General features: G+C 38.6%; 1 protein-coding gene across 1 annotated transcript in view; it reads right to left on the reverse strand.

Annotated features, from left to right (window-relative positions):
• Window positions 1–14,750, reverse strand: part of VPS13B (vacuolar protein sorting 13 homolog B) — a 5,424,989-nt gene that overhangs the window by 5,041,154 nt on the left and 369,085 nt on the right. Inside the window, exon 4 of the mRNA XM_044065647.1 lies at window positions 536–647. Coding sequence (XP_043921582.1) covers window positions 536–647 — 112 coding nt within the window. The remainder of the gene's footprint in view (window positions 1–535; window positions 648–14,750) is intronic.

The raw sequence follows: 14,750 nt of genomic DNA on the forward strand, positions 1-14,750 counted from the left end.
CTACTTAATTTTCCTCTTGACTAAAAAGTGCAAAGAATCACACCCCCACAAAAAAGCTAAATGATGTAATTAATTGTGGAGTGTCTAGTTTAGTTTATTTGTACAGGTCCTTTAAGAGCAGAAGTCATTAGGTTTAATACAGTATGTTACACAGGATCAGTATCAGCTTATCTTGCTAGGGTGTGTGAATTATACGGATGACTGGCTTCTGTTACAGACTAGAGGGGTGAAGGTAGAGGTCACACTGCAAAACTCTGCTGCATGCTTACACAGGATAATATTTCAAGCAAAGATTGTGTTAGTTTAAAAAAAAAAAAAAAAAAACAGGTTTTGTCTTATGATCTGTAGTCCTTCAAAACTAGCATAGTTTTTGCCATTCTGCTGTGTTACCATTACTTTTTCCTCATTGCATTATACTTTAAGCAATAAAAAGTTAAGTGCTTAGAAGACTTCTACACTTTTGCATTCACACTAAAAACAAGCACATTTCAAATATTTCAACTTCAGTATTCTTCCAACTCATTGATTCACTCACCTGGTGGTAGATCAGGGTCAGTTTGCTGGATCCGACGAGGCTTTGCTAATGATTTTACACTCTCGTTTATGCTACGGTTGGTTGAACTAGAGCCACAACTTTCATGGTCATTCTGTGAAACGGAATTAACAATCATCTCAATCAGTCAAGCAAAAAGAGAAGGGAGTAAGAAGTGAGTGTGCACTAAAGATTTATGGTCATTGCCTTGACAAACAAAATTATTAAAAAAATAAAAGACTGCTTCTTATTAAAGCCACCAAAGTCCTGTCCATAAAGGGCTATTCACTTCACTGTAAGAGTCAATAAATCAGAAAGCATTAACACTGGGAAAAAATATTCTGCTAGAAATTTTAACAGTTTTTAAATTCATTTGTATAAACCCAAATGCTTTAAAATAACCCTTGCTCAGCTGTACTATAGCAAGCAAATATGTAAAAAAAAAAAAAAAAAAAAAAAAAGACTACCACATGAAAATTAAAAAAAACAATTATGAACTACTTTAGCTGTTTTAGACTCCTTTTACCTATACGATAATGACAGAGTAGTAATATACATGATTTGTACAGCCACATGCATCGATAAGTCAGTGTCTTATTTGAACAAATCAATGCATGCAAATAAGTATGACTTAAAAACTATAAAATGGAGAAAAACAGAATTAATTGCAGGATTAATGTTGCAGTCTGACAGCAATTGTAGATCTGCTGTCCCAAATTTAGGGGTGGGGTTGGCCTTATGTGTGCCGGAAATTAAGGGCAAAAAGTGAAAGAAAGTGAGCATAACGGAGTCCACTATGAAGAGGGATTACTAGTGCTAGGCAAAGATGATAACACCTTTGCAAATAACCTACAGGAGAACTGCTAACAAAAGTACATTTTTTTACACAAGGCACAAAGATCTGCTTCATGACTGATTCAAAGAGACAAAGGAAACTATAAGAACTGTCAATGTTGGAGGTGTGGTAAAAAGCAGGACAGCTGCAAAGAAATGCAGCTGGGAAATAAAAACAAAGTACTAAACTGTGTGATGGTGGGCTAATCGCAGCAAAAACAAACAGAAGGAACTTGATACAGTCATAACAAATAACATTAGTAAGCGATTTCTAAAAGCAACAAGGAAGCTAACTAGGTATGTACTCCATACAAAGGAAGAGGAACTGCCTGCACAAAATGAAAGGATATTATTTGCATGCAAAGATGTTGGCAAACCTGTATAAAGTACTGCAGGCAGTTCTGGAGACCATCTCCTCATGAGAAGAAGATGATGCAGGTTTGAGGACAGTAATAGTGAAGCAGACAACACCAGAAGCTACCCAAATGCAGATTAATCTAATTAATTTTATTATTTTGTAAATTGGATATACCCAAATTCCACTAAAAAGGGGAAAGACAGATAAACAGATAACTTAAGCCTTCTAGCGAAACCAAATAGAAACAGTCAAAAAATTATATGTAATACAGTTACTCATCAATTTAATTTTAAAGACCACATACACATTTATTTATTGACATTTGATTACTGGGACAATCCAACTGGGAAGGAGGAGCCCTTTTTCAGAGAAGATCTGGGGAGAAAATCTCCAAAACATTGCAAAACATTTCAAGAATAATTTTACAGTCTTTAAAAATAATACAAAAAACAGCTACACTTTAAATAGTTATACTAAATTAGATATAATATGAAAACATTGGCTACGAATAGATACAAGTTATATGACTATGAATTAATATTTAGCGAGATTTTAGGGAATTTAAAATGTATTTGTTCACATAAAAATACTTTCCTGTACATCAGATACTGCCAAGATGTTTCATTGTTTAAACCAAATGGTGTCATTGTTCCTTATTACAAAAATCAATCTAGCTTCTAAAGTGTTTAAAACATTCACATAATCACCACCTCTATACAATTTAATGTTAGCAAGGGCTCAAAAACTAAAATCTAATATTTTGTTATGACATTCCACTACATGTGTGGCTACTGGGCTAATAAAATTGTTGTTCCTAATATCAGGAAAATGTTCTGAATCCTCACTTTTACTTGTATTTTCTGTTCAATATACCATTTTTTAAATCACAACTACAACAAATGGGATATACCACTTTGACAGAACAGCATGAAAATAAATTCCCCAAAAAAAAAAAAAAAAAAAAAAAAAAAAAAAAGAGTCTCTTTCCATTAACAAGCAACTCAACCACACCATACATGCTTGCATACGTTACAATTACGATATTTAAACAAAACCATTCTATTCACTGTAGATCTGCACCCCTGTGTTTTACATAACAATTCACCCAAATTTAAACTTCTACTATAGGAAAACATGGGGAATCTCAGTAATCTCTCTTTTAACCTGGAATCACACAAAAGTCTGTGTTAATTCTTTTTTTAATTATATCAACAGACATTGAAGTGAAAGTTGTACATACAACTTCTCTTGGCTGACATTTCCAACGCCAGCTTCAGCGGAATCATTTCCAACCTCAGCTCAAAATCATATAATCTATGTCCCAAGCTTGCATTTGCACCCTCTCCACAAACTTTATTTATGCTATCCTGAATCATTTTAACAGAATAACCTCTAGATGACAACCACTGTTGTGTATCCTCCATTAATAAATTCAAACTGATGTCATCCGTAATGTTATTTTTCAAATGCATGAATATTCATTCAACTGTAATGAGCAAATTAGAACGAGGAAGAAGGGCAGTAGTAGCATGTAAAAACAGGTTAGCTGAAGTGAATTTCCTATACAGCTTAGGTTTAATATTTTGTCCATACACCTTTTTTAAAGTTAAGTTCAGAAAATTCACTTCTTCCTTGGCTGAACAATCAAAACTTATGCCCCAGTTCTTAGCATTCTACCTTTCAAAAAAATCAGCAGTTCGTTTTCTATCAGCCTTGCACAAAAATAACAAATCTATGGACTTGATATTTTCAATTACAAAAAAAAAGTCCATCATAAATTACCTTTCAAAATTGGTCATAAAAATATTTGCACAAGCCTGTGCAAAAGGGGCACCCATAGCACTGCCCTTCATTTGAACAAACCATGTATCACCAAATTTAAATGCATTACGAGCCAAACAAAAATGCAACATTTATAAAATATAGAAGCAAATGTTCCCTCATCTAAATAATGAGCCGTAGCTCTGATACCTTAGGTATGTTGTACAAACGTATACAAACTTACAACATAAACAGTCAACCAAAAATACCATCACACCATACAAGACATTTAAATCTAGCCACCATTTCTGAAGTACTCAAAGATCTTGTCTGAGCCACAATTTTTTCAAAATACTATCCAACAAAATGCCAACTCTTTCAATGAAACCACCCATACCAGACATAATAGGATGACCCAGAGGATTCCAAACAGACTTATGGATTTTGGGTATTGCATAAAAAGCAGGATGAACTCTCACTTTTTAGATTCTTAAAGTCAGTATCATAAAAAAATCCTAACTGTAGTCCCTTTTTCAAAAAGCCACACAATTCCTGATTATACTCATCATATTTAGTATAATTAACTCATAATCACTTGATAAATTCAGCAAAGTGTTACTCATGCTGATGTATCGTGTTCTGTCCATCACTATCACATTGCCCCCTTTACCTGAATGTTTCATCAATCTTAACCAGTGCAAAGCATTTCATTCATGTTGTGTCAAATCAAATGTTGTAAAAGAACCAGACCAAAATTTACTTTCACATACTTTTTCAAAAAAATGTAGTTATATTACTTCTAGATGGAAGAAACAAATGTTTATTTTTAAACTCTGGCTTAAGAATATGCTCATAACCATAATCTAATACTGTGTTACAGCACTCATCAGTAGATAAATCACTATCAAGTGAATAAATCGAGAAAGTAGACAAGTGTCACTACCGCTATATTCCTCAAATGCTGTATTAAAATTACTACAAACTTCATTAAGGATGGACTCTTGATGCATTCCTTGTGTTGGAATCATGATCTCTTAATCATAATTTCATATACAATCCTGTAAATCATCAATCAAAAAAATGACTCTCAGTATTAGTCCTGGTACAGTGACATTCTAAGATAAAAGAGACTTCAGACTTTGTATTAAAAACATCAAGACATAGAAAATTATCAGTCATATTCCTTGCATCATAAGCTACCTGTGATATTAAGTTCTTGCATGCCTTGGTGGCCTTCCTCGTTGCACATCATATACTGTCCGATTCCCACTACAACAGCTCTTTCACCTAATTGTTTCACAGTGAAAGATTCAGTTAGCACATCTGATACACAATGCTTACTATATGCCTCTTCCTCTTCTGAAGTTGAAACTGATGTCAGCAACACACTTCCACTGGTAGTATTACTAAAGACTCATATGCGTTGAAAATTATGTTTACTTCAAACTCCGTTCTCAGAATGTCATTGCCAGGAAAAAAATTATCATTTGTATAATCATCCTGATCACGCTGTAACTTCTTATACTTTTTTTTTACAATAGTTTCCAATTTGTCACACTCCTCCATAATTTCTGCTAATTTAGACTTGACAAATTCCAGTTAAACTCCAGATTTTAAATTCAACTCAGTCTGTTGAATCTTTCCTCTCATCAAATTCAATCAAAACTTTTAATCATTCAGTTGTACACTGCAGGCTAATATCTTGCCACTTGTCCCACAAATCTGAAACCTCACTCACAAGAGGATATGCAAGACTCTGTCTAAATGCAAACAGGACTCTAAATGCAAACCTCTCAGGGTAAAGCTCATTTCTAAATAATATTCCATCATCATGTTTTCATAAAATCCCTTAACTTCCTTCTTCCAACATGACAGTAATTTATTGACTTTAGCTTGCATATCAAATGATTCAGCCCATGAGTCAACACTAACGGGTTACTTGATTTTGCTGAGATATCAAGATAGTCTGAAATTACTACTGAAATTTCTCTGAAGCATCACTGGTGTTTTATACATGCTACAAGTTTATCCTTTCATAAGCAACCCAGGAGCGCTAGTCTGGTTAAGGGACTGTCTCTGTTTTAAAAAGCATGCAAGTAAAAACTGAGGAAATCTTATTAGAACAACAAAATTTGATTAGCAGTTCCCAGATTTGACCCCAGTGTGTGACATTGCAAGACACCATTTAATAATCATGTTCTTGGGTATGTGACATAAAATATTAACTAATAACTTTTAAGTGCTACTACAGAAAATAACAGCCCCAGAAAATAGCATATTTCAGAAAAAAGTTACAAGAATATGATGACCAAATTAAAGATATGGTGGATGATTCAAACAGAACACAAATTAAAATTTTTCAACAGAGAGGATAACAAAATCTGCCTTCCTGGGGAGGCGGAGAAGCTGAAATGGTGAAGCAATTTAAGAAGAAATAGACAAGAAGGAAAAAAGTCATGGTGTCTGTGCATGTTTAGGTGGGTAGTGAATGAAGATCAGCAACTCAGCAAAACAGGCAGTGACACGAAGCAAAGATATGTCAGCCAGTTCTAATCTACAAATGGCCGCATTTCCATGAAAAATGAAAAAAAATTTAAAAAAATTGCAATTTCAAAATAAAACAGAAAATTATCTTCACTCAGGGTCAATAAAACCCTTTTGTAAGCAGGAAATACTATAAAGATCTTCCAACGAACCAAGCCATTTCAGGAAATCCTTTAGAAATCCACTGGATGTACTTCTGTAATGAAACAGAGTTTTGTCAGGTGACAGCAGTTCGCATACAAAGGTACTGTGTATTTTGATTTAGAAATCTGTAAAGAAAAGGAAATCTGTTGCTTTCTGGACTTTGTTGTATAGTGATTTTACCCTGTTCTGACTTTATTTTTTTTCTTGTAAGTGGTGTACTTTGGGGATGAAAATCTTTGAATTAGTTTCACTTTGTTGACAAACAGGTGAAATCTACCAGAAAGTTGGGAAAATATCACTTCTTGTTACTGAAAAAATAAGTCACAGGAGCAGATGAAACCTCATTAAATGCAACATCAACCTATAGCAGGAAAGCTTTGAACTATAACTCACCTGTGAAAGTACTGTAACTTGTATTCACTTCCCTTCACAACGTAAACACAACAGAATAAAGTAACCTATACCTTGTTGTAAGTAATTAAGATGAATAAGGAAATGCTAAGCCTTGAAACTAAAACGCATCAGGTATGGAAAAATGAAAAATGAACTGTAAGGACTTTATAAAAAAAAAAAAAAAAGTTAAGAAACAATAAATCATCCCGCATGTCTTAGAAAACTGCATCAAAATTAATCGCCTATTTTTTTTTCTTTTGCAGATCTTCAGGAATTTCTGTGAAGAATCAGTTCATCCTTCTGTCTGTCCACAAGTGCCACCTTTCTGTGTAAAATGTTCTAAATTTATAAGTAAGTGTCTTTATATATTTTTTAAACTAGAATAAGGTCACCCTAATGCTCCAGAGGTTCAAGATTTTAATATCTTCTTTTACACAGCACTACTAAGACACAAAACAGTCAGGCAAATTAAAAAAATAAATAAACACTTTCTGACCCGACACCATATCTGTATTCCTGACCCTCATTCACATCTAACTTGTGGTTACCCAAGCCTACTGTACATTATTCATTTTCACACTCATTCCCCTGATAAACTCCCTTATCATGGAGGTGATAAGGCTTTGGCTTATGCTGAGCAAGTGACTTACATGCAGTGCACCAACTGACTGTCTATGTTCATGCAAAGATAACCTTGCCTGCTCTCCAACTTTCGTTGAGTTGGGATAACAGGCTGCAACTAACACACAAGCTTAACCGCCCCCCCAAAAAATAGTGAGCCATCAGCAGTTTGATTTCATACCCCCCCCAAACACCCATCCACTTATCTGGGATGTCAGCATACCAAAAGCCAACTTTCTCCATTCTTATAAAACCTGAGGAATATACTTAAAGATGTCAGGATACAGGAAATAAACAAATGAATTTTACCCAACTGTCTATAAACCAAACTCAAGTAGCAGCAGGTATGCAAGATAACAGAACTTTCAGAGGTTATGTTTCATTTGTCGAATGAAGTAGTCACCTAGAAACAGTTATGCAAACCAGAGATGACAACCAGGACAAAACACTAGATTATATATATAAAAAAAAAAAAACACACACACACATAGGACTATATGTGATTGTGACTGAAAGCTTTTTAGAGGAACTTTATGCTAATCCTGTATGGATTACATCCTTCAACTTGCCTCCAAAGCAGTTTAGGTCTGCACAATGTTAACTTTAAAAGCTCAATGTTAATTTTTCAAACATGTGGCTTCCTCAAAAGCCCAGAAGTAAAACATGTTCATTAAACAGATTTGAAAAAATTCCAAAAGAACTGCCAAAACCAGCATAATTATAAAAATATTTAACACTGAAACCATCTGAAATCACATACCGCATTCAGTCTATAGTGATGTCATTATGAAACCTGAAGCCAAGTGCTCAAAATGAGCAAGCCAAAGAATCTGGTTTGCACCAGCTGATAAAAACATTTTAAACAAGAACCAGTGCTAATCAGCTTGTGTTTGTTTGTTTATCCTGAAGTTTTATAGCCTTAATTACCGAAGATGCAGTTTATAGAGTAAACTGACTATAATCTAAGGATGGCATTCTGTTCAAATGACTTTGCCATCAAAAATGAGGCAGAAAATGAAATAAAATGCTACAAAAAAGTGGATTAGTTCTGTAAATAACATCCCTGTGAGGGTTTTGTTTAAGAAGCAGCCCACTAACCACAGTAAAATAAATGTCAAAAAGACAATGCCAAAGCAAGTATAAACATTACAAACAAAGGAAATATTTACAGATATTCATCAGATTAATCTGAAGTATGTAATCTAATGAAATATGCATTACTGCCCACCATCTGAAAACCAATCTCAATACTGCTACCCCAGCTGGAACAAGTCCAGATAAACACGGGAAGGTATACAACAAAAGTTTACAGAATTGCATGCAACGGTTTCTTTAAAAGTAAAAGAGTAAGACAGTGTCATTCACACAAGAGCTGCAAAGTTCACCACAATGATATCTCAGAATGATTCACATAAAGCTTTTGCAATAATCTAGTTGCAGGTTTCTGAGGCAGAGAAGCATTCAGAAACAATTTGGTTATTACTTAGACTGTTAAATCTACAGTTCTTAATGCAGAACAAGGATTTAAGTAACTCTACAGCCAGTAAAGCCCATGACCACTGTTAAAGAACTGCTTGATTCATAGACTGAATGCCATTAGATTAAAGTCAGACATGATATCTGAAGGGTGGCACTAATGGCAACTGGTAACCAGTGGCCTTCTTTAGGGACAAAGCAATGGTACTTGGAGTTGGGGAAAGAGAAGCAAAATGTCAACTTGTTTCACAGTAGTGTGAAGTGTATTATTTCCATTATATTACCTTGATAACCATTTATTAATACAATATTGTCTCCAATTCTTGCTAAAGCAAACCTTAAGAAAAATAAATAAATGGCTGCTTCAAATATGTGTTTCTAGTACACTAATTTCCAGCAATAATATTTGCTTGTTAATTCAATGCATAAATGCACTGGTCCCTCTTTGACCCTCTTCAGTCAAAGACCATGCCACAAAAGAAAGGGTAAATACAGAGAAAAATATGAGTACTTGGAAAACACTCACTCATAAAACAAGGACATGTAGACTTCACATAGACAATAACCCTAACTAAGAACTGAACCTCACACACTAGAGCTGGGAGAAAAAAAACCTTAACCACTGAGCTACCATGTTACTGTTGGAATTTAATGGCAAAATCCCAGCCTGGCTGAACACCAAAGTCTGCCACCTAATACATTATCAGGATGTACAACAACAAAACATGAACATACTAAAAAGCACAACTGCTACTAATCTAATGAGATTTGGACAGAGATTTCCATTTTAAAAAAGGTAGCAGAGAAAAAAAAGGCTTCATAGGCAGATCAAATGCCAAGACTGCAGGGAAACCCTAGCAAACACTTTAAATCTGTCAGTCTGGTCATACTACCCTTAACCAAACCAGGCCAGTTTATAGTATGAAATCCCTTTATTCCACTATTTAACTTAAAACAATGCCTAAGGAAAAGTCATATAATCTTTACTATTCAAAGGGAAAACATGCACCTGTTCTCTACCTCACAAATCTGTCACTTTAGCTGCAACCCACATTGATACACTTGCCACAAAAAATATTAACCAATTAATGGCAGAAAGAAAAATGACAATCAAGAAAAATTCCACAATGTCCCTACACAAAGAACAGCTGTGTACACTTACCATAAATGTAGATGTTCAAGTGTCTTCACTGTTGCAGTCATCACATTTGGGTTATCCCTGCCAGGGTAGCCCTCAGCCGGCCTGAATAGCAGAGACTTAGAATTTCTACGTCGGTTGCTGTCACTTGAAGACTGACGTCAGGTCGTCAGTGGTATAAAGGAAGGCAGCCAACGCCATTACATCAGTTTTTCTTTCCCTAACTGGTCAGGAGCCCCAAAATAGGAGGCCAGTCTCTGGTGGCAGAACCCCACCAGTGGAAAATAAATAACAATATGTCCCTTGTAAGGAAAGGAGAACAACAAAAGAAGAAAGGTAACAAAAAGAAAAAAGGGGGAAGGAGGGAGGGAAACCAGGACTGCAACAGTGAAGACACTCTAACATCTACATTTATGTTAAGTGTACGCAACTGTACTATGTTCTTAGTGTTTCACTGTTGCAGTCATCACATTTGGGTAGATTCACAAAGTTGAGGAAATGGGTGGAGGCAGTCAAGGAAGCTAGGGGCTGGTTAGCATGTCCTGAAGACTGCAGAGGCAAAACCTGCCCTGGATTTGGAAAAGAGAGGCAGGTGGTAATGTTTGGTAAAGGTATGAACAGATGTCCAGGTGGCAGCCTACAGGATGTCCCTGGTGGGGACTCCTCTGAGGAAAGCTGCAAAGGTGGCGGCTGCGCTGGTGGAGTGTGTCCTGACCCCCTGAGGGGAGGCTTCCCACGCTGTTTGTAGCAGAAATGGATGCAGTGTGCTTTCCACTTGGAAATGGTTTGCTTGGAGATGGCTTTGCCCTCTGCCCCTGAAGCAAAGCTAACCAGCAGTTGATCAGATTTTCTGAAGGGTTTAGTCCTGTCCAGATAGTATCCGAGTTGTCTGTGCACATCTAGAGAGTACAGGATACTTTCCCCCCTTGTTTGAAGGTGGGCAAATAGATGGATTGGTTGAGAGCCACACTGGACACCACCTTGGACATGACGGATGGATTAGTTCTATGTAATACCCTGTCCGCATGGAAGATGATGAAGGGTTCCACTGCCATAAGTGGCTGCAGCTCAGAGACTCTTCTGGCTGAAGTGATGAGGAGGAAGGCTGTCTTCCAGGAGAGAAATTTTAGCTCTGCAAAAGAAGCTGGTTCAAAAGGAGGCGGGGTGAGCTTTTCCAAGAGAGAGTTAAGGTCCCAAACTAGTGTTGGTGCCCTTCTGGGGGGCCTCAAGTTGTTAGTCCCTCTGAGAAACTGTCTGATCAGAGGGTATGAAAAAAAGAGGCTGCTCAGTAGGAAAATGAGCTGAAATAGCAGAGGCATGAATTTTTTTTAGAGGAGAAAGAGAGACCACTGTGTAGTAGGTCAGCTAAGTAATCCAGGATGAGAGGGATGGAGGGCTGTATCGTATTGGCCCCCTTAGCCTGGATCCAGGTGCAGAATCTTTTCCATTTATCTGCATAAGACTTTCTGGTGCAAGGGCGTCTGGGCCCTTGAACAACTTCCAGAACCTGTTTACTGAGGATGGCAGATTGGTCAAGGGTCGGTATAAGCCAAGCTGCCAAAGTGAGTGTCTGCAATTGGGGGTGCATGAATTCCCCTTCTCTCTGGGTTAGGAGGTTGGTAATCTGAGGAAGATTCCATGGGGGCAGTGGGGACAGGCTGCGCAGCAAGGGCTACCAGTACTGTCTGGGCCAGTCTGGAGCTATGAGAATTGGTCCTTGCTTTTTCCTCCTGGATTTTGATCAGTGCCTTGGGAATGAGAGGTAGGGGAGGAAAGGCATACACCGAGAGGTTTACCCAGGGGAAGAACAGGGCATCCACCTTCCATGCCATGCAGTGATGCTCCCTGGTGCAGAATTTGCTGAGTTGATGGTTGGTGTGGGAGCCAAAGAGGTCGACCTCCAGGGTTTCCCATTTCTGAGTTACTAATAAGAATGATTAGTAAGAAGGTGTTGAGCTGCCACTCGTGGCGGCCCAAAAGTTTTCTGCTTAATTGGTCTGCCACGGAGTTGAGAGAGCCTGGCAGATATTATGCTAACAGGTGTAGTTGCATGTAAGAGGCTGTACACCAAAGAGCCATGACCAGCCTGCACCGTCACTCCCTGCTTGTTGATGTACCACATCACTGTTGTGCTGTCTGTTTTGATCAGGAGAACCCCTGGAGAGAGAAGGGGTTTGAAAGTTATCAAGGTCTGCTGCACACCCATCTTCTCTTTTTGACTGATGTGCAGGGAGAGTTGTTGGGGGTTCCATTGGCCCTGTATGCACCTGCTGTCCAGGTGTGCACCCCAAGCATAGTTTGATGCATCTGTGGTGAGAGTCTGGGTGGCGGGGTGTGGGGAGAAGAGCAGTCCCTTGCTGTGGGAGCAAGCTGTTGCCCACCAAAGAAATTCCTTCCTCAGTCAAGGAATAATAGGTAAAAGAGTTTCTAGATCTTGAGAGTGCTGACACCAAAGGCTCTTTAGGTACCATTGAAGTTTCCTCATATGCAGTCTGGCATATGGAATAAGGAGTATGCAAGATGCCATGACCTCCAGGGCTTGCAGGATTTTCCTTGCAGTAAGCTGGGGCCTGGTGGCCAGTTGAGAGAAGTAAGCTGATAGGAAACTTTGTTTCTCTGGTGTTAGGCATGTCACCTGGGATGCTGTGTCCAGACTTGCTCCCAGGAAGATTATCCCTTTGGTGGGTACCTGTTTGGATTTCTTTTCATTGATTGTGAACCCTAAAGAGGTTAGTAGGTCCTTTACAAAGGCCAGGTCTTTGAGCAGCTTTTCCTGGCTGTCTGCCTGAATAAGGCAGTTGTCGAACTAGGGGTAAATTTGAATATTTCTTTGTCTGCAAAAAGCAATGGCCGGAGCCAGGCATTTTGTGAACACTCTGGGAGCATTAGATAAGCCAAAGGGAAGCGCAGAGAACTGAAAGTGTTGAGATCCTGCCCTGAAGCGAAGATATTTTCTGCAGGACTCCCTGATGGGAATGTGGAGGTAGGCCTCTTTTAGGTCCAGGGTGGCTAGCCAAGCGCCCCTGGAGAGCATGGGTAGCACCTGCTTGGGGGGGGGGGGGTGAGCATTTTGGGATCACCAGGAAAGTGTTTAGAATGGATAGATCGAAGATGGGGTGCCAGGTGCCCTCTTTTCTGGGTACCAGAAAAAGTCTGGAGTAGAAGCCTTGGCCTATCTGCTTTGCAGGAACGTGTTCGACTGCTTCCAAGGAGAGCAGGGAATGGATCTGCTTCTGAGCCTCTGCCCACTGATTTGGTGGTAGATCTGGGAACCCTTTTGGGGTTGGAAGGGTGTAGAAGGAGAATTTGTCACCCTGAGACACAATGTTCAGAACGAGCCAACAGAATCCCATGCAAGGGGGAAATGCACGGTCCAAACCAAATACAGCAAACCACCAAATAGGCCAGCATGAGCAGAATGGAGTTCAAAAGTCCTTTATTGAGCGTACTATAAAGTACAGTTTTGTACCTACCATAAATGTAGATGTTCGAGGATCCACATTGCTGCAGTCCTAACTATTGGGTAGTCCGCTGTCCAGTCGGCCCGAATACCAGAGTATATGGCTGACGTCGGTCAGGGCGCATTAGACTGACGTCAGTACGTCAGGGTACTAATGCGCATGACCGACGTCATATCCTCAGTCTTTTCTTGCCCCAGATGTCAGAAGACCCTAAAAAGACAAGGCCCAAAATACCTGCACCAAAAATATGTACAATATATACAAAAATATATACAAAAATATCAGCATATAACCTCACCTACACAACCACCCCTAAACACAGAGGGAAAGGAGGGAGGGTAAATTGGACTGCAGCAATGTGGATCCTCGAACATCTACATTTATGGTAGGTACAAAACTGTACTATGTTCTTCGCTCCACATTGCTGCAGTCCTAACTATTGGGTAGAATCCCAAAGCAGAGGTAAGGGAGGCTGGCAAATCATAAAGAAGTAGGAGCTGACAACATGCCTTGCAAAACAGCTGTGGCAAAACCAGCCCTAGACTTAGAGTAGATAGGAAGGTGATAATGCTTAGAGAAAGTATGCACTGAACTCCAAGTAGCTGCCTCCAAAATATCCTTAGTTGCCACCCCCCTTTGAAATGCTGTTGAAGTGGCAGTAGCCCTAGTGGAATGAGGCCTAATCCCAGCTGGAATCTCCTTACCATGATGGGAATAACAAAATGCAATGCAAAACCCAATCCACCTAGAAATAGTTTGTTTTGACACAGGCTTGCCCTGCGAACTCAAAGCAAAAGAAACAAACAACTGCTGAGACTGCCTAAAATCCTTAGTCCTGCTTAAATAATAACGCAATTGCCTGTGTACATCTAAAGTGTGCAAAATCTTTTCCCTTTATTTTGGGGGTCTGCATAAAAAGTAGGCAAATGAATAGTTTGGTTTAAAGCCACACTAGAAACCACCTTAGGCATAAAGGAAGGATTAGTACGTAATGATACCCTATCCTTATGGAAAATCAAAAGGGCTCTACTGCCATAAGGGCCTGCAACTCAGACACCCTTCTTGCAGAAGTAATAGCCAACAGAAAAGCAGTCTTCCATGACAAGTATTTCAATTCAGCAGTAGCCATGAGGCTCAAAAGGTTGTAGAGTAAGTTTTTCCAACACAAAATTGAGATCCCAAGCAGGAGTAGGAGCTCTACGTGGGGTCTTATATTCTTTGCCCCTCTAAGAAACTGCTTGAACAAAGGATGCGAAAACAATGGTGGGTCACAATCATAGTGAGCTGAAATTGCTGCAGCATGAATCTTAATGGAAGAGAAGGACAAACCTTTGTCCAATAACTCAGTAAGATATTGAAGAGCCACACTCAAATTAGGCTCAGAAATCTCCAAATTCTTTGCTGTACTCCAAAATAAAAATCTCTTCCATTTTTCTGCGTACACTTTCCTTGTACTAGGTCTTCTAGCTTCCATAATCACATTTAAAA

The sequence above is a fragment of the Protopterus annectens genome, chromosome 3.part0 (genome assembly GCF_019279795.1).
Source record: "Protopterus annectens isolate FY-2018-M chromosome 3.part0, PAN1.0, whole genome shotgun sequence".
Classification (NCBI taxonomy): domain Eukaryota; kingdom Metazoa; phylum Chordata; order Ceratodontiformes; family Protopteridae; genus Protopterus; species Protopterus annectens.